The sequence below is a fragment of the Carcharhinus amblyrhynchos genome, chromosome 1, assembly GCF_965287045.1.
Source record: "Carcharhinus amblyrhynchos chromosome 1, sCarAmb.v2.hapA, whole genome shotgun sequence".
Taxonomy (NCBI): Eukaryota; Metazoa; Chordata; class Chondrichthyes; order Carcharhiniformes; family Carcharhinidae; genus Carcharhinus; species Carcharhinus amblyrhynchos.
In genome coordinates, this window is record NC_137324.1 from 69,723,308 (window position 1) to 69,744,999 (window position 21,692).

Sequence of the window (21,692 nt, forward strand, 5' to 3'; positions counted from 1 at the left end):
TGAGGAAATATTGCCCAGGGCGTTTCCAAATCCTGATCTTTCCCTTCATCAGTGGCAGTGATGTTACAGTTTTAAAATCGATAGCCACTAATTGCCCCAGAGGTGAGTTCAGGACCCAAATTGAGGGCATCAGTGGTTACAGGAACTAAGAACAGAGATATAACTTTAAAGACAAATTACAGCCATGACTGGACTTCCCATAACCTCTGGAAAGCAGAGGGTCAGCAATGGTTTGGGCAAACATTTCTGGGCGGTCCCATGATTTTCTGATGCCCCATTTGAGGCTCTGATCGAAGCTGTGATGAACAGAGGAACTGAACTATTCCCTCCATCTGGAAAAAGAGCTACAGAATGCCAGACCAAATACGCATGACTGGAGGTAACTATAGATACTAGCAGTCTTGTGTTCCTCTCAAGAATACTGACACTCCTCAAAAGTTCAAGTTTCTCAGTCCTAGTAATGGCAGCTTTGTGTCACTGCATGTGCAGCTGAGTTTCACTCATTACTTTTCAGCAACATTTTCCCACTCCAGTTATGAGCTATAATGACTCTCTGCTATGTTACCGAAAGCTGTGCTCAAATGTGTCTCAAGCCCTCTGTGTTCCCAGTAGTGGCCATTTGAATTGCTTTCTGTTGCTCCCCATACTCCTGACAAAGTCTACAAGGACAACAAACCCAACTAACAATTAATTGGAGGCATGCTACTTGATGACTTTCCCCACCACTCTCCCGAAACATGTCCAGGCCTGCTTACACCCAAACTTGATCCCACCAGCAATTGAAAATTGAGCCTCTGATGGCTACACTGATGCATTCTGGGAAATTAGGAACTTTGCAGTTCAGACTACACAATCGAAATTCAGCTGCAAAGTATGAAGTTAAAGCCCAAGCTTTTGATAGAGCCTGAATTTTCAAGTAGAGTCTTTAAGAGTATTAAAAGACAAAATACAATTCTGTGGATAGATTTAATTATGCCATTGTGAAATACATAATGTTTTGAATTTTTTTGGTGTTTGACTGTTCCAGTTCCTAGGGAAAAAAATGGTCGAAAAAATTCAGAAAGGATTTTAAGAGATTGTACAATCCAGCTTTCAAATTACAGTGACGTGTTTTATAGGCATAACCCATTTAATTATAAATAAATTTAAGTGAAAAAAATTGACACAAAATGTGAAAAGCTTTGCATGCAGTGAGTGTGCATAAAGGTAAGATTTTTAAAAGTAGGATATACAGTTAGATTTATTCTAATTTTTTTTATATATTTAAGGCACCAATTTTGTTGCTGTATAGATTTCCTGTTTGGCCAGCCTGGTGATGTCAGTTACAGAGAGTGTCCCAGACAACAGACTAACTCTATTAAAAGGTGTAACATCAAACTGCCTGGGACCCACTCCAGGGCTAGCCAAACTCGGGATACAATTCTACTGGCTGGGAATGTGATCCAAGTGTAAGCAATTGAAAATGACTCTGCAATATGTTGGGGCAGCTTACGTGCTAAATTCACTCCCATTTAACTTTACAGCTAGCTTAGTACAGTGCTAACAAATGCAGGAATTTGTGTAAGATTTTCACAAGTTTGCTTTCCTATTTTCAAATCTTATAAATTGGTCAAAATTTCTTTTAATAATAAAGAATATTCTGCCCACGATATTGTATCATCCAGCAATGACTGGATACCATCAGTTGCACACTGTTTCAGCATACAGTTTTCAGAGGCAATCGGATATGTTCCCTGCCTCATTTTATAGACGCAGTTTTGACAATACATAGAAACATAGAAAATAGAAGCAGGAATCGGCCATTTGGCCCTTCAAGCCTGCTCCGCCATTCATTTTAATCATGGCCTGATCCAGTCGTGTCGCGCGCCCCCCCCCCCCCCCCCCCCCCACCCCCCCACACACACACACACACAAATCCCTTGACCCCTTTAGCCCTAAGAGTTACATCTAATTTCCTATAGAAACATAAAATCATCTAGAAACATATGCAATGAAAGTGGATTCGGGGGGATGTTGTCCGTTTCAGAACTTTTTTTCCCCATACTACCTTTGACTTTATACTTGATAGTAATAATGCAAAATTTCTGGAGGGAGTATCATACCATAATTATCATATTAACCACACTGCTTTTGTTAGTTTATATTGACTCTGGGCAGAGAGGCTAAATGATTGAATAATTTTTATATAAAAAGAAAACCGATAGTTCATGCAACAATCTAAGTGATACTGATCAAGATTTTTGAAATGGCTAACCACACCATCCTCCTCTCCGTTGTTATCCAGCTGGGAGGAACTGTTCTCACCTTATTCTATCTTATCTTTCTAACCTTTCAAGAAATGTCTTGATTTTTGTCATTCACATCTTTGTATCCATATCCTGTCCTCACCCATTTATCTGTAATCCACTACAGTCCCTCAACCTTCCATGATGTCTGTGCTCATCTAATTCTGGTTTCTTTTTATGCAACCCCAATTTTAAGTGCTCCACCATTGGTGGCCATGCCTTCAGTTGCCTTGACCTCAGTTCTGGAATACCTTCCAAAACCTTTCCACCTATCTCAGCCATCTCACATTCCTCCTTTGAAACGCTCATTCAAAACTACTCTTTTTGAGTAAGTTTTTGATCATCTGACCTAATAACTCTGTGTGGCTTGGAATCTTATTTGGTTTAATAAAGCTTCTGTGAAATACCTTAGATGCTGTACTAATATAAATTGTTATTGTTGAAGTCATGGTCAATCTCAATAATGTTATATGGCCAAGTTCAAAAGGATAAAACCACCTGAAGTGCTTTTTATCATTGCTGAGCATTTGTGTGGCATGAATTTTAATTTCATATAGCAACACGATTTGTTAGTGAATAGAATCATATTGTTAGAAAGATTTGAATGGTGAAATTTCCAAGACTATTTGCCATTGGTGAAGGCTTACTCGCTGCCAGTTGGAAAAGTGTAGGTGCATTCAGTGCCTTAGAAAGCTTTGCACCCAATGGATTTTCCCTGTTGGAAGTAAATGTTCAGTTTTGAAGTGGAGAGGAGCATATTAGAGAATTGATAGATTACTCTAATGCAGTAATCAGATGTAGGTCAGTTGCTACGTAAAAATTGAACTTATGTGATGTGTGGAGGCCAAGTTGAAGGGTGGGAATGCGACAGACTACACTTGCTAGATATTTCCTAGCAACTAATTCAAATGACATGGCACAGAAAGGATAAAACTAGGAATTCAAACCCTTAGAAAAAAAATTAAGAATACTAAAGGTGACTTACAAGTACGTGAGAACATATGTTTACCATTAATCATGGGTTTTGGCTGTTAGTCTGTAATTGTAATGTTAATAGTGTTTTGTAGCACAGAACTTGAAAGAAAAGGACATGTTGTCAAACCTTTTTATCTTGTATTCATCAGGCCAGATACACAAGAATATCAATTGTAAAGAAAACAACAATTTATACGTCATAAGAAGAGAGTGCTGATTGGTTGACAAGTGGACTCTGGCGAGTTGTTGCCATGGAGAAAGCACCAGGGAACAACTAACTGTCAAGTTTTTAAGTTCAAACCTGGCTGATTGACTCTGGTCAAGATATTGCCGTGGGTCAACTCTGGTCAAGGCTTTGTCATAGGGAATGAACCACGAATGGCTGTCTCCCAGGGTTTAGTTTAGTTGTAAATGGTGCACTGTATGGACATGCTCCTTCTGTCTGGAATCGACATTTGTGAACATATGTAACCTCTAGCATGCCTACGAGTCACACTTCGACTGATAATCCTGAATTCGTTGTCAGTGTAATTCTTAGTGCAATAGGGTTGTGTAGCAAGTGCTGGTCAATCGGGAAATCACATCTAATGTTGGACAATATGTTTTGGATTTTGCAAGTAAGGCTGGTTGAGTAAAATCAGTAGTGTTACGAATAGCCAAAGGAATGTGAATATGATCCACCAGTAATTGGGAAATACCTGACACACCATCACTTAAATTCTATACCACATTACTCATTTGTGTGATGGACAGAATGTCTTTTTGGCTTTGTGGCAGTATCCTGTTAGTGGAGAGTATCATTTGTATTGCTACAGCGTAGCAGCAGCATGAAATGGTTATCTTCACCTGTTGCTCAAATCCTTTGCGATACCTTACCTTTCAAGGGTAATCTGAGGTAGATTGAACATGTTTCAGGACCTGAAGTGGTAGTCTTCAGCCCATTCATGAATTTGCATGATAAACAGCAAGCAATGATCCAACCAGGATAGCCATTATCCAGCAGGATGGCTTTGTGCATTATTTCAGTATAAAATTTGTATGGTGTGCAAATGACTAGGGAGCTCATTTGACTGCTTCATTTCAGAAGTGAATTTAAGCGCAGGATGTCTTCCCTTAACGCATTTAAGAAAATTCTTATACTTATATTGCGGATTCAAATATAGCCAACATATCTACGTATCAGCAAAGGGTAAGAGGTTATCTGCTATTCCATTAAAGATGTGTTTTTTGTGGAAATGGACAAAGGTGTTTGTGAAAGATCAGCCCAGAGGGGATTCCTTAGCAACAACATTTATTTGGTTATGCATAATTCCATTAAAACCAAATTCAGCTGGACAAGTTGCTGAGTTCATAAGTTCATGATATAGTGATTTAGTACAGATGTCTATGGCTTCCTTGAGTGGTATATTGATGAATAGGCTAGCAATACTGAATGAGCAGATGGACACGTCATTGCTGATGCAGCATTAATATGCAAGTCCTGTATTGTGTTTGCAATAGTGAATGAACCTTTCACCGAATAAGTAAAAAAAATCCTGCTCGGAACTGGTTGCGTCAATTCATCCTACCGTTCAACCAATGCAAGTTGAGCAAAACCAGTCACGGACAAGATAGGCTGTAAAAGGGACATTGATTTTGTGTGTCTTGGGAAGCCCATACATATGCAGACGCAGTGAACCATGAGGCTGAATCCTATCATATATACTACTTGGTTACTTGGTTACAAGGGATGATATCGGAGCCAAAGAGCAGAAAGTGGAATCGTTGTGGGTGGAGATTAGGAACAGCAAAGGGAGGAAGACGCTGGTGGGTGTCGTCTATAGGCCCCCGAATAATGATCTGGAGGTGGGGCGGGCTGTTAACGCGCAAATAAGTGCGGCGTGCAGGAATGGGACGGCAGTAGTTATGGGGGATTTCAATCTGCATATTGATTGGTCGACCCATGTTGGACGAGGTGGGCTCGAGGAGGAGTTCTTGGAATGCTGCCGGGATAGTTTCCTGGAACAGTGTGTGTTGGAGCCGACGAGGGAGCGAGCTATCTTGGATCTGGTGCTATGTAATGAGGCGGGTAGAATTAGGGACCTTGAGGTGAAGGATCCTCTTGGAGAGAGTGATCATTGTATGGTGGAGTTTCTGTTGCAGATGGAGGAGGAGAAAGTGGGTTCCCGGACACGTGTCCTTTGTTTGAATAGAGGGGAGTATGGTAGGATGAGAGAAGAATTGGCGAATGTGGACTGGGGGAGCGCGTTGGAAGGTAGGTCTGCTGAGGAGCAGTGGAGGATCTTTAAGGAGATCTTTCTTGGTGCTCAGCAGAAATTTATTCCGATGGTTAAAAAGGACAGTAGGAAGAGAGGTAATAAGCCGTGGATAACGAAGGAGGTGAAGGAAAGTGTTAAATTAAAAGCGGAGGAATTTAGAGTAGCTAAGAGCAGTGGGCGAGAAGAGGATTGGGAAAGGTTTAAATGTCAACAAAGATTGACAAAAAAGTTGATAAAGGAGGGTAGAAGAAGCTATGAAGCTGGGCTAGCGCTTAATATAAAAAAGGATAGCAAGAGTTTTTATAAATATATAAAAAGGAAGAGGCTGGCTAGGGTGAACGTTGGTCCCTTAGCGGATGAGAAAGGGGACCTAGTGGTAGTGGATGGGGATATGGCTAAGGTCTTGAATAACTTTTTTGTTTCTGTCTTCACGGAGGAGGACGTGAATAATTTGCCGGGTGTTAGCGATGGAAAGGTGGTAGGACTGGAGGGTCTTAATGACATTACTGTTACTAGAGAGGTGGTGCGCGACAGACTGGAGGGGCTGATTGTGGACAAGTCCCCAGGACCGGATGGAATGCATCCGAGGGTTCTGAAAGAAATGGCGGAGGTGATAGTGGATGCCTTGGTGGTTATTTTCCAGACGTCGCTGGATTCCGGGGAAGTGCCGGAGGATTGGAAAACGGCTAATGTTACGCCGTTGTTTAAGAAGGGTGCCAGGCAAAAGGCGGGGAATTACAGGCCGGTTAGTTTAACGTCTGTGGTAGGTAAAATGTTAGAATCTGTCATTAAGGAGGAAATTGCGAGGCATCTTGAAGGGAATTGCTTGATAGGGCAGACGCAACACGGTTTCATTAAAGGGAAGTCGTGTCTGACAAATTTACTGGAGTTCTATGAGGATGTGTCTAGGGCGGTGGATAGAGGAGAGCCGGTGGATGTGGTCTTTCTGGATTTTCAGAAGGCGTTTGATAAGGTACCTCACAAGAGGTTACTGCAGAAGGTCAGAGGACATGGAGTTGGGGGTAGGGTGTTAGCGTGGATAGAGGATTGGTTGTCAAATAGGAGGCAGAGAGTGGGGGTCAATGGGTGCTATTCGGATTGGCGGTTGGTGACTAGTGGGGTGCCCCAGGGGTCGGTGCTGGGGCCTCAGCTATTTACCATTTATATAGATGATCTGGAGGAGGGAACCGAGTGTAGGGTGTCGAAATTTGCTGATGACACCAAGATTGGGGGAAAGGCAAATTGTGCGGAGGGTGTGGAGAGTCTGCAGAAGGATCTAGATAGGCTGGGCGAATGGGCCAGGAAATGGCAAATGGAATTTAATGTTGGCAAGTGTGAGGTGGTCCACTTTGGTAGGAAGAATGGTAGGAAGGACTATTACTTACGTGGCGAAAAACTGCAGCAGGCGACGGTGCAGAGGGACCTCGGGGTCCTTGTGCATGAGTCGCAAAAACCCAGCCTGCAGGTGCAGCAGGTGGTCAGGAAGGCGAATGGGATGCTGGCCTTCATAGCGAGGGGGATTGAATATAAAAGTAGGGAGGTCTTGCTGCAGCTGTATAGGGCATTGGTGAGGCCGCAGCTGGAGTACTGTGTGCAGTTTTGGGCGCCGCACCTGCGCAAGGATATTTTGGCCTTGGAGGGAGTGCAGAGGAGGTTTACTAGGCTGATACCGGAGTTGAGGGGGTTGAGCTATGAGGAGAGGCTGAATAAACTAGGCTTGTACTCGTTAGAGTTTAGAAGAATGAGGGGAGATCTCATTGAGACGTATAAGATGATGAATGGGATGGATAGGATAGAGGTGGAAAGACTCTTCCCGCTCAAAAAAGACAGTAGGACTAGGGGGCACAGCCTCAAGATAAAGGGGGGGCGGTTCAGAACGGAGTTGAGGAGGAACTTCTTCACTCAAAGGGTGGTGAATCTCTGGAATTCTCTGCCCGTTGAAGTGGTGGAGGCTGCCTCGCTAAATATTTTTAAGAAGCGGGTTGATGGGTTTTTGATAAGAGAGGGGATTAAGGGTTATGGGGAGAGGGCGGGAAAGTGGAACTGAGCCACGACAGATCAGCCATGATCTTATTGAATGGCGGGGCAGGCTCGAAGGGCCAGATGGCCTACTCCTGCTCCTATTTCTTATGTTCTTATGTTCTTACTTGTACATAAATCCAACAAGCATTTTTATAACTTGTTTTCAAGCAGGGCTTAGTGTCTGGTTATTGTCATATTTTGTGTGTATGATACTTCAATATTGTAGCTGATAAGATTTTAATTCTTGCAGGATTACTAGATTAAATTAAAACTTTAACATGTGATTTTGAAAAAGTTTAAAGGATTAGGTATTTAGATGCACTGTAATAATATCTGTTAGATAGAAAAATCTGCCAGACTTAGTGGTTCTGTAATTAACAGGGAAATAAATGAGAAACCTGTCCTGAAAAAAAACAAAGCATCTGTATGTGTTAGATGAATAAGTGCGTTTTCTTTCAACCATTTTTCCTGACAGAGGTATAGCCAAACTACCATCTTAATATTAAAATTGGAAAGCATTTTCAAATACCAATTGCACTTAATTTATTGCCTCAGGGATTTCACCATTTTATTATTAGCTTGTAGTGATTATTATTTTCCATGACCTATTAGTCAATGAGAGGCTGGCTGCAATCACAGTAATTTTCAGTATTACTTGACAACTATGCTAATCTGCTAGAAATTATTAAGTTATTTATGGGAACAGCAGCCTTAGGGGTGTTCTCAAAAGCACTGGTTTATTTCTTTGCTGAACTTCTGATTGGTGAGTTGAAATCTGTTTATGCTAAAGAATTCTATGTTTTTTCCCCGTTGCCACAACATCAGTGGTATGATTTGTTGCTGCCTCAGCCTGAGTGACAGGACAAAGCAGGAATCCTGTCAAAATGGCCTTCAAACTGTAGAATCGTATTTAGCAACAACAGCTGGAGTGGTAAGCAATGTGCCCTTCCATAATGCCTGTAGGCAACATCATTCAGCATCCTATACGCTACAGTCAGTTTCTAGCACCAGGAAAGAGACATATGAGTTGGTACAAAGGTGAACAATATTGCTGACAACTGTGAAGGATCATCCAACAAAGAAGAGATAATTATAGCTGGCCTTGGCCTTGACAGTCCAAATGGCTGGATTCGTTTATAGTATCTCAACATCATGTTATGGGACAGGCTGGTTTCACAGCTGTTCTTGAGCTGTTCCACGGCCAGAAGTTTTTGGGAATTGTGAACAAATGGGTACAGAGGGAAAATAAAAGAAAGTGAGAATAGCCCTACAGTCCAAACTAGGTACTTTGGTACCTGTTGAAGGATTGGGTGAGTTTAAATCAGGTCAGCAGCAAACTAAGTGACACCAGATGGGATGTTTCGCCCACGATTACCCAGTATGAGATTTTGCACAAGTTGATGAAAGGTTGATATTCTCAAAAAGATCTGTGTTACCAAGATTTTTCAGAGACTTGGGACAGGACTTTTGACCTGATGCAGGGGCAAGAATGTAAACTGGCGGACCTAAATATTCATGATGCTAGCTGATATGCATGTCTAATACCAGCACCATCCCGCCTCCAGAACATTTTCCGAAGATGGGATTGGCGGACCAAAGGACTGAATGCTTGAAAGGAGCTACCCTGGCATTTCGTTGAGGGTCCCTGGAGTCTATAGGCACCCGAGAAGGGAGGAAGGGCTGAAGCCATGTCGGGGCCTTCCTCCCAGCAAACTCTGGATGTCTCAAGAACCTCCGATTCCCTCTCTTCCTCACACCGGGGCATCTCATGGCCAGCTGGATGAACAGAGTGGCACAGAAACATCAATGTCATCACAAATCAGCAGGGCCTGCCAATGTCATCACGGACAATGGAAGGTGGATCACAGCTGGACCCCTCCACCTCTGATGTGCATCTGGGGGAGCACCTAGATGAATCAGGAGGCACACAAGATTAGAAAGTTGTAGGGTCACTAAGAGGGTGTAGGTGAAGGTCACCAGTAGTCCAGGTTAAGCTTTTATTAATGTTAAGAGCACACTTAAATATTATTTGCACCTCACAGCTTTGACTAATCTGTTTTTGAGTCTCCTACTACAGAGCTGAGCGCATCCCAATTTCACGCATCGAGGCACAGACTGCTGTGCTACGCGATACCCAGCACCTTGGCCAAAAGTTATAGACCGCCTGAACTACTTTCCTCACCATCTACTGGACTGTTAGTCAAACAGCATTCCCTGTCATGCAAAAACCCCAGCCCCTCCCCACCCCAGCCTGTTGGACCCCTGCCATCACTATCTGTCCTCCATTCTCCAGCTCCTCTCGTGGCAAGTCATCTACTTCTACCTGGTGTTGACCCTCCTCCTCCTCTAGTTGGTCTCCCCATTGCTATGCAGTGTTGTGCAGAATGCAGCACACGGTTATGATGCATGAGGCACACACTGGGTCATATTGGAGGGCAACACCAAAGCAGTTTAGGCAGCGGAACCACATCTTCAGTGGGCTATGCAATGCTCCACTACGGACTGGGTGGGAGTGTGGGCCTCATTATAGTGGGCCTCCGCCATGGTCTCGGACCTCTGCACTGGCATCATCAGCCATGATCTACATCTGATGGTCACATACAATTTGAACGTTCAGCGAGTGGAACCCTTACCTGTTAATAAATGGTTGCCCCTCACCTCGTGGGAACCACAGGGCAATGTGGGTCCCATCCGCTGCCCCCTGAATACAGGGCATTCTGGAAATGGTGATGAAGCTTGCAGCCTGGGCTTCCTGCTGAGTTTGTCCAACATTAAAATTGATGGCAAGCCATTACAAAGCATCAACGACTTGGCAAACGCATCTGTGGATGAGGCTTGTGAGATTCACAGAGGCCACCACTGAGTGCCTGGAATGCCCCTCTGGCTAGAAGTTAAGTCCTGCTGTCACCTTAACTTCTACTGGGAGCAGGTAGCCTCCCCTCCCCTAAGATTCCAGGTGTATGAGTATCTCACACAAGTGCCGGACTGTATCCTGAGATAGTTGGAGCCGGCAACAGTACATGGCCTCCATTAGGCCCTCAGATGACCTCCTGGTCCAGTACTGCCGTGGCCTCCACATCCTCCTTCTCCTGGCCCCCCTTTCAGGAGACTGCTCTCCCACGTCTTGGACATTACCGACAGCAAGTTGCCCTCCTTCCCGAGGGCCTGCCACTGGCTGCTCCTGGAGTGGTCTACCTACTTCTTCCACCTCCTGAGCTGCCACCTTCTCCTTATCCAGCCACCATTATGGCCAGCTCTAGATCAATAAGACCGAAATCCATTCTGCACAGTGGGGGTTATAGAGAGATTGATACATGTCGTTGCTTATAACTAGCTCAGCACCTACATGCCCCCTCTCTGCCACACACACACCCCATCCCTCACCGGAATCAGTACTGTGACCTCCCATTTATGGATGCTGGCAACACAACACAAACTCCTGTGGTGCCATGCCTCACCTGATTAGGCTGCTTGCCATTGGCACTGTAAACACAGCTAGTAGGGAGAGTGTACAGGTTGGTGTGCGGGTGTGGCCATTGTGATTCCCTTGAACCATTACACGAGTGCAACTACAGCATTCCCTTCCAGACATATGTTGCAGATGAGGGACATAGGGCAGGGATGGACTCCTGATTATCACAATATGGGTTCCCATTCACCACATGCAGTATGAGTGTCGGTGTTAACCTGAATGCCCCTGCTTGGAGCACCAGCTGCCTGAATTAATAAGCCCTCAAGCAGCACATAGTACACTTTCCCCTGCCCCTCCTTAAAACCCCAGCACTCAGTCCAGTCCCTCACTACATCCCACAGTCAAAACAATGTAACATTCGACTAGCTGCAGACAGCAGCTTGATCAATACTCAGTAAAGGACTCCACCCCACCCCATTATTATGTGGATTACGTGGTTATGTGGAACATCCCTGGGCCAGCTTTCCAGGAACTTCCCCAAACCAAGCAGAAATTTTCCAGGCCGTGTCTCTAACCTCTCTTTCAGTCCTGTGGCTGCAGCCTCATAAAACATATCTCCTTACTCCTGTTCAGTGCTGCCATACCAGGTCTTGACTTAGCGCAGTTGTTAACTCCGCCAGCGTGACGTCTTGCTGGAGAGGGGGGGAGATGCTATTGGGGGTGGAGATTCTGGACTCACTAATGACATGCTAAGATATGTTAACAAATGCAAATCACCGTTACACTGATTTTCAGCGTGGATTCCGTCGATGCGAACAAACTTGGGCTGGGAGACACGTGGAGCCCCAGCGCAAATCCCTCAAATCGGCTGCCACTGATGTCTCCCAGCCCACGGCACAATTAGAGAATCACCCCCTTTATCTTTCTGACAACTGCTGACCTTTTTCACCTGGAAGGAAATCAATGGTGCTTCCTCCATCAGTCCCAGGTTGAAATGCATTCTCATAAATATATAAGCTGCCTTCTGGTTGACTACTCAGTCACCCAGCTATAGTTGGCAATTAAAGTGATGGCAGTGGAATTCCAATGGCAATTGGATGAACGCTCAATTTTAAGTTATTCCATTGCCATTAAGTGAGCTGTTCAGAATTCTCTCGAAGATTTTTGGTCACTATCTTAAGTAATTTTTGGCACTGATTCAGGAAACAGGCCTGGGTTTAGATTTGAATCACATTTCGTCACATATTAAGAACCACTTTTTAATGTTTTACCCACTTTGCCAATAACAGATGTATGTGAGAAAACTGCTTGCAGTCTTTTTATTTTTGCATTTTTCTTCTATTAATCTATGGCGAAAAGCCTTTTGTGCTGATAATATTGTTTTCCTCAGTAATGGGGCATGACATCAAACAGTATAGCAATTCAGCAAGACCACCTCTCTATCCAATGAATCAATTGTACTCTCTCCACAGACCAAACAAAAATTGATTTCTTAAATGTACGAAGAAAGATTATTTTCACTAACTTTCCCAACTGAAATTATTTGAGATAAACCGTTTTTTTTTCCTAATTATCAATTTAACTTTATACCTGCTCCCATATAACATAATATCTAAACATTCCTGAAGATTCCCTGATTTTCTTTACCAGTAGCACATCATTCTGATTGAATTCAGATGGTTGAAAATAAGAAACATCTGGTATAATAGCATTGTCTGTGGAATTATAGGCAGATGAGATCTTGTTAGATACTGTCAGTATAATTAACTCTCAGATGCAGAAAACATCGATGGCCTTATTTCTACAGATATTCTTTCTGTTCCTCATTGGAAATCTCATGTGACTACAAAAGGCCATCTATTTTAAGTTTCAGTTTTAATGATAAAACGAACTTGATCACCCTTAGATGCTTTTTTGTTTCTTTAAAGTTGTACTTATGGACATACCTCTAAAATGCTGACAAGTGATCAGCACTTGATCAGTAAGAAGGGCAAGTGCCCTTCTTACTTTTTGTATATAATAGAGATAAGAAATATGCATCTGTTTTCTCTGTTGTATTGGATTGCATAGCAAATATTGATGCCTATATCAAGGACTAATAGATCAGAAATTTGACTCGCATAGCTTTGATTGAAGTGTGAACAGGATAAGAAATTAAGAAATAGGACAAGATTAGGCCATTCAACCATTCAAGCCCACTCTGCCATTCAGTTAGATGAGGCTGACTTTCTTCTTCGACACCAATTTTCTGCACTATATCCATACCCCTTGACCTTTTTAATATATGGAAAACTATTAATCTCAGTCTTGAACATATTCAATAATTGAGCTTCCACCACCCCACCGAGGATGAGAATTCCAAAGATTCAGTCCTTTGAGTGAAGAAATTACCCCTTATCTCAGTACTGAATGACCTGCCCTTTATTCTGAGACCGTGTCTCTTGGTTCTAGACATCCTACCCCCAGCCTGGGGAAACACCCTTCTTGCACCTACACTGTCAAACCCTGCAAGAATTTTGTGTGTTTGAATGGGATCATCTATCATTCTTCTAAACTCCAGAGAATAAAGGCTCAGTTTATTTAATCGTTTCTCTTGGGCAATCTCAATAATGAATTTAATGAAGCAGCATCAAGAGCACTTTGAATGAGGACCTGAGGACTTTTCTTTGAAGTCCCATCATGGCGCTCACCCGCACCCTACATCAGCACAGCGATGCACCCCTTGGTGAGGCTCAGATGTAGATTATTTTGGGATCCCAATCGGGGTGAGCACAGCACACATTCTGTTCCACACCAGGCAGAGACAGAGACTTCAAAAGTCACGAGCACCCAGAGACTGTGTTAGGGTATGGAATAGAAACTGCAAAGATATATTATCAAGTCAGTCTAGACCAACAATTTGAGACTATGTGAGGTTTACTGGGAAGGTTTTATTAAAACAGGTCTTATTTAACAATACGGTTTAACTATAACAAATTACCTTAATTTTTAATAATTAACAATACATAAGCGAAGATATAATTCGTAACTGCTAATTTATCTCTATCTTAGTTCAATCAATGTTCCTCTTACAGACTTAAACCCCTCTACAAAATCATTTAGCAAAACACAGGGCTTATATGCTTGAACTTAGATTGCCAGCCCTGGAGCTCCCAGACAATCTCCAAAGAAAGAGACAGGGAGACACATCTAGCTTCTTTCAGAAACTGGCAGGAATTGCTTGTTTAAAAATGAAAGAGAAATTGTATCTTCTCTGCAAACTTGGCTCCTCCCATTGAGCACACAACACTGTCTTTGTCAATCAACCTAATCAAAGCTTTATTCTGAAACCCCTGGAGAAAAACCAAGGAAACACAAATTGATTAACTCTTTAGATAACCACAATGTCAGCAAAAATTAATTATCCTGCCGTCTCAGTGTGGAGTTGCATGGTTTTTCAGACAAATCGACTCCTTGCAACAAACCACTGTCTCTTACAAGATTCATGATATACATGTGTATCTTCAAGAGACCATATCATCACAACTGCTGGAGGCAAGAAATCTGCTTGACTCTGAATCAGAATATGAGCCTCTGGATTCAGTCCTGAATCAGGTGATGGAGGTGCAGCAACAACCGTAGGAGCATCAGGAAGGGATGTCAACTGCACTCCTCAGATTGCCACGCACGATGGAGGAGTCCATCTGCCTTCAGTCTGATTTGATTGCACTATTATGCCAACACTCCAAGATCTACACTGATAGGTAGGCAGCTGCTGTGGAGACTTTGGTCAACGATATCATCCTGTTGTGCAAGTCGATCTCCATTGCTGAATCCAAAGCTGGGCTTCAGCAGTTTCAATGAAAGAGGACTGTGGGCCAGCTTGACCTCACTCCAGCTTCACCTTGCCTCAAGGAATCAGCCAGGAGCCCTTGAACAACAATGGAGAAGGAAGCCAGCAGCTCGGATGTCTCCAGTAATGTCCGGTCAATCCAAATCCCCTCTTCCTTGACTCAGCCGGTTCCAGCCAGGCTGAGGAGAGTGCACCAGGCCTACAGCTTGACACCCTGAGGAGGCTGGGGCCTCTAAAAGACGCTTGCCACGATCATCACGGACAACAGGGTGTAGCACTGCACCTCCACTGTGGGCCGTTCCATATCTCCCCTTGTGTCTTAAGAGCTGTATTGCAGTCACTCAGGTTGCACACATTGGTTGCTCTCCCAACTAATTGTGCATGGTATGATCTTGGGCATTTGTTTGTGCAGTCTGATTACTTGTCTATTGTGTTTGTCCATTTTCATCTCGTTTCAACATCAGTGATGAGGTTCCCATCACGTTATCTCTTCTTGCAGAAGGCATGTCATTCAAATGTTTTTCAGTGTCATCTGATTTTCAGTGTTAGCTGTGTGATATCAAGGCAGAGGTGTTCCACCATGTCATATGCATGCTTGAAGTATGATGATGTAGTGTGAAAGGACAGAAATATTAACACATGGAGAAGTGTGATATGTCCTGGAACTCCATGTTATCTATCTTCTACCAGGACTTCTATGCTATGACCCCATACTGTAAAGGGCTGAGCGATCCTGTCTGGCAGCCACATTTGCAATTTCCTGACAATATCTAATAAGCTGTGCAATAAGTGTGAGCATCTTTCCAACTTGTACATGACTCTGGCCCTTTCAACCAAATTAGTGTCCATGCGCTCGAACCTACAGATATAAGCAACTGTAATCGGGCAGATGTGTGTGTTGCACCCAGTGGCTCTCATTGCAATGTATGGATGCAACGCTGTGCATCCCCTCATCTGACCACTGGCCATGATCACCAATGCTGCATGAAAATGGTCACATGGTAGGCCATGAATCTGTTGAGCGTGGAAAATAAGTGCAGGAGTAGGCAATTCGGCTCTTCAAGCCTGCACAACCATTCAATTAGATCATGGTTAATGATCCTTTCAATGTCCCACCCCGGCTTTCTCTCCAAAACCCTTGATCCTTTTAGCCACCAGGGCCACACACAGCTCCTTCTTGAACATATCTAATGAACTGGCCTCAACAGCTCTCTGTGGTAGAGAATTCCACAGGTTCACAACTCAGAGTGAAGAAATTCTTCCTCATCTCAATCCTGAATAGCTTACCCGTTATGCCTAGACTGTGACCCCTAGTTCCGCACTTACCCAACATCGGAAATATTCTCCCTGCATCTAGCCTGTCCAGTCCCATCAGGATTTTGTATGTTTCTATGAGATCCCCTCTCATTCTTCTGAGTGAGTACAAGCCTAGTCAATCCAGTCTCCCTTCAGGTGTGAGTCCTGCCATTTGAGGAATCAGTCTGATGAAACTTCGCTGGACTCTCTCAATAGCAAGAATGTCCTTCCTCAGACTAGGAGACCAAAACTGCACACGATACTCAAGGTGTGACCTCACCAAAGCTCTGTATAATTGCAGCAAGACATTCTTACTCCTGTACTCAAATTCTGTTGCTATGAAGCCCAGCATGCCGTTAGCTTTCCTCACTGCCTGCTGTACCTGCATGCCAACCTTCAGCAACTGTTCCACCACGACAGCCAGGTCACGTTGCACTTCGACTTTTCCCAAACTCCATCATTCAGACATTGAACTTCCTTCTTGTTTGTACCACCAATGTGGATAACCTCACATTTATCCCATTATATTGCATTTACCAAGTATTTGCCCACGCAGCCAGCCTGTCCGAATCATCCTGCAGCCTCTTCACAACACACACTGCAGCCCAGTCATCTGCAAATTTGAAGTTATTGCATTCAGTTCCTTCGTCCAAATCATTAATATAATGAATAGCTGGAGTCCCAGCACATAACTCTGCAGATCCCACTGGTCACTGCCTGCCACTCTGAAAAGGACATGTTTATTCCCACATTCTACTTGTCTGCCAACCAGCTCTCTATCCTGGAACTCCGTGTTAACTATCTTCTACCAGGACTTCTATGCTATGACCCCATACTGTAAAGGGCTGAGTGATCCTGTCTGGCAGCCACATTTGCAATTTCCTGACAATATCTAATAAGCTGTGCAATAAGTGTGAGCATCTTTCCAACTTGTACATGACTCTGGCCCTTTCAACCAAATTAGTGTCCATGCACTCGAACCTACAGATGTAAGCAACTGTAATCGGGCAGATATGTGTGTTGCACCCAGTCAATACATTACCCCAAATACCATGAGCTTTAATTTTGCTCGGGGTCCTTGTGCATGAGTCGCAAAAACCCAGCTTGCAGGTGCAGCAGGTGGTCAGGAAGGCAAATGGGATGCTGGCCTTCATAGCGAGGGGGATTGAATATAAAAGTAGGGAGGTCTTGCTGCAGCTGTATAGGGCATTGGTGAGGCCGCAGCTGGAGTACTATGTGCAGTTTTGGGCGCCGCACCTGCGCAAGGATATTTTGGCCCTGGAGGGAGTGCAGAGGAGGTTTACTAGGCTGATACCGGAGTTGAGGGGATTGAGCTATGAGGAGAGGCTGAATAAACTAGGCTTGTACTCGTTAGAGTTTAGAAGAATGAGGGGAGATCTCATTGAGACGTATAAGATGATGAATGGGATGGATAGGATAGAGGTGGAGAGACTCTTCCCGCTCAAAAAAGACAGTAGGACTAGGGGGCACAGCCTCAAGATAAAGGGGAGGCAGTTTAGAACGGAGTTGAGGAGGAACTTCTTCACTCAAAGGGTGGTGAATCTCTGGAATTCTCTGCCCGTTGAAGTGGTGGAGGCTGCCTCGCTAAATATTTTTAAGAAGCGGGTTGATGGGTTCTTGATAAGAGAGGGGATTAAGGGTTATGGGGAGAGGGCGGGAAAGTGGAACTGAGCCACAACAGATCAGCCATGATCTTATTGAATGGCGGGGCAGGCTCGAAGGGCTAGATGGCCTACTCCTGCTCCTATTTCTTATGTTCTTATGTTCTCACTAATCTCTTGTGTGGGACCTTGTCAAAAGCCTTTTGAAAGTCTAGATACACAACATCCACTGATTCACACCAGTCCACTCTACTGTCACATCCGCAAAAAATTCCAGAAGATTTGTCTTTCCTTTAGTGAATCCACGCTAACGTGGACTGATCCTGAAACCGCTTTCCAAATGCTCCCTACATCCTTAATAACTGTCTCCAGCTTTTTCCCACCACCGATGTCAGGCTAACCGGTCTATAATTTCCCATTTTTTTCTCCCTTCTTTTTTAAAAAGCTACCCTGCAATCCACTAGAACTCTTCCAGAGGGCTGGAAAATGATCAATGCATTCACTATTTCTAGGGCTGCTTCCTTGAGGACTCTGGGATGCAGAGCATCAAGCCCTGGGGACTTGCTGTGTTTTAATCCCACCAATTGCTCCAGTATAGTTTCCTGACTAATAAGGATTTCCTTCAGTTCCTCCTTCATGCTAGACCCTCTGTCCCTTAGTATTTCTGGATGGTTATTTGTATGCTCCTTAGTGAAGACGGATCCAAAGTACTTGTTCAACTGGTCGGCTATCTCCTTGTTGCCCATTGTGAATTCACCTGATTCCAACTGTAAGGGATCTACATTTGTCTCCACCAGTCTTTTTTTTCTTCACATATCTGTAGATGCTTTTGCAGTCAATTTTTATGTTTTCTGCGAGTCTGCTCTCATATTCTGTTTTCCACTTTTCTGAATTAAACCCTTTGTCCTCCTCTGTTGGATTTTAAATTGCTCCTAATCGTCAGGTTTGCTGCGTTTTCTGGACAATTTATATGCCTGCTCTTTGACTTTAACACTAGCCCTGATTTCCCTTGTTAGCCACGGATGAGCTACCTTCCCTGTTTTACTCTTATGCCAGACAGAGATGTATAGTTGTTGAGGTTCATCCATGTGTTCTTTAAATGTCTGCCATTGCCTGTCCACTATCAACCCCTTAAGTATCCTTTGTCAGCTTATCCTAGTCAATGCACACCTCGTACCATTAAAAGTTAGCTTCCCAAAGTTCAGCATCCTAGACTCAGACTTAACTGTCTCACTCTCCATCCTAATGAAGAATTCTACCATATGATAGTAGAATTCATAATTGAGAACCATCGATCGTGCTTTCAGACAATTCTGCTGGGAGAAATGGAGTATAATAAATTGAATTAATAACCATCAGCAGCCTGGAGGTCACCGTTGACCAGAACCATAACTGGACCAGCCACACACATGTTGTGGTTGCAAGAACAGGCCAGAGGCTAGGTATTCTTTGGCATGTAACTCTCCTCGTGACTATCAAAGCTATTTATAAGGCACAAGTTCAGCAGCGTGATGGAATATTCCCCACTTGGTCTGGATGACTGCAGCAGTACTCAGGAAGCATATCATCGTCCAGGACAAAACATCCCACTTGATTTGCGCCCCATCCACCACAAGTATTCATTGCCTCCACTACTTCTCTTGTCCACAGCATGTACCATCTGTAACGACTCACCAAGACTTCTTTGACAATACCTTCCATGATCTCCACCCTTGAAGAATAAGGCCATCATGCATGTAGGAGCTCCAACAACTGCCAGCTCCCTTCAGTCACGCACTATTCCAATTTGGAATTATAACATCATCATTGCTGGGTTAAAATGATGGAATTTCCTACCAAACAAGGTTGTGGGTGTAGGTATACTGCACAGTCTGTAGTGGTTCAAAAAAGAAACTCACCACCAGTTCATTGGATAATAGAGATGGACAAGAAATAAAAGAAAGATTTGAATTTATATAATGCCATTCATGACGTAGGACTTCCCAAAGTGCTTTATAGCAAGTGAAGTAGTTTTGAATTGTAGTCACTGTTGCGACATAGGAAATGAGGTTGCCAGTTTGGGCGCAACAATCAGCCGCAGACAGCAGTGTGATAATGACTAGCCTAATCTATTATTTAGGTATTGATTGTGGGATACATATTGACAATGGGGAGAACCCCCCTTCTCTTCAAAATAGTATTTGGATCTTTTACGTCTACCTGTGAGAGTATACAGGCCTTAGATAAACATCTTGTCCAAAAGATGTCACTACCAACTATGTTGTATACCTGCAGTACTGCACCAGGTGTCAACTTAGATTTATATGCTCAACGCATGTCTCAGACGAGAGCGCTACCGAGCCATATCTGACACTGCGATGACGCATTTCATTTAGTTTCCAAGTGCCAATTAGATTTGTCCCAGATTGTCTCTGAAAGTTTCTTCATCACTTACATTAGGTTAGCTAACTTGTATTTGCCAAATTTAGGCCGCTCCCCTTTTTTACACAGAACATAGCATTTGTTGTGCTGAATGTTGCCTCCAGCATGCAAATTACAAAAAAAGTATAAAAGGTGTTATTTTTGTTTCTATTTGTTGACAGAGGCTGAGCAGGCTCCAAACAGTGCAGTGGCAGAATATTTAAATGAAAGGAAAAAGTACGAAGAATTACGAAGACAAAAACCAAAGAATGGATCCAGCCGTGAGGAACAGGTAATGGATCTTGCACAAGAACCTTGATTATGTTTTCAGCTTAATGCTCTGAAAGAACCAGTTGCAGTCATGTTTAGTGTCCATGAGCTTGAATTTCAACCTGAGAACCTCACACCCAGATAATTTCCAGGTACTGACCCCATTCTGCATCCACATAACTCATGTGATTCCATCTTCAAATGTAAATTCCATAACTGATTCGAGGCGATCTCATTTAGTGACACTGAGTGTTAGCAGGAGTTAGGAGCTGTGTGCATAGAATGGGCATCATAAGCAGGTGATAATAATGACAGGACCTGCCACTGCTTTGCAGAAGAGGCAACATATCAGAGGGCTAGCAATCTCACTGCACAAAAATAGCTAAACAGCAACCCCACCTGCTTTCTAGAGCAAAAGCCCCTTGTTGATCATTTTTCATTCTTCACTATACCCCTTTTTGAACCAACAATGTATTATAATGTGCACTCTCAGCAGTTTACAAATTGACAATTACTTTTGATTACTGCACCAATAACAAGCTGTTCAAGGAACTTAGCAGATCGTTAATTGAAGGTGGGTGTCTCTTCCCACACCCCCGTCCCCCTGTTTTCAAAATTCTGTGCATCTCAAGAGTTGTCGCAACACTGGCATGCCTTTTGGGAACACTATTTTCAAATCTTGCCCATGCGCTTCCTTTCTCGCATCACAGAATTGAAAATTCTGATCCATGTTGTCAGAAGTTAAGTGTCCGGGCAATTTTCAAAGTTATCCATTTGCATGACATTTGATGTTCAATGTTAAAAATGTACCAAAATATTGAGTAAAATTTCACTTGAATGTCAGAGGCTGAGGAGTGACCTGATAGAAGTTAACAAAATTATGAGTAGCTTGGATAGAATGGATAGTCAGAGTCTTTTGGTCAGGTAGAAATATCAATTATTCAGGGACATAGGTTTAAGGTTAAAAGGGGAAACTTTATAGGAGATTTGAGGGGCAAGTTTTTTTTTTACAGTGGGTGTAAGTGCTTGGAATGTGCTACCAGAAGGGGCGATAGAAGCAGATACTATAGCAATATTTGAGGCATCTTGATAGATACATGAATAGGCAAGCCCGATCGTGTAGAGGCAAAAGGTCTTTAGTTTAGAAAGGCATCATAAGTTGGCAGAGGCTTGGTGAACCGAAGGGCCTGTACCTGTGCCTCTCTGTTTTTTGTTCTTTGTAACTGAAAAATTGGCTACACACTATGTGAAGCTGTTACATTGTGAATACTTTTGTTACTATCACTGACTTTCATGAATTTTAGTAACTTAATCACATTG

The 21,692-nt window shown here is 43.3% G+C and overlaps 1 protein-coding gene across 3 annotated transcripts in view; it reads left to right on the top strand.

Moving 5' to 3' along the window:
• The window catches only part of cwc27 (CWC27 spliceosome associated cyclophilin), a 178,487-nt gene that overhangs the window by 131,564 nt on the left and 25,231 nt on the right, over positions 1-21,692 (top strand). For all 3 annotated transcript variants that reach the window (XM_080186522.1, XM_080186528.1, XM_080186534.1), the window contains one exon: positions 20,285-20,394. In XM_080186522.1, coding sequence (XP_080042648.1) covers positions 20,285-20,394 — 110 coding nt within the window. The remainder of the gene's footprint in view (positions 1-20,284; positions 20,395-21,692) is intronic.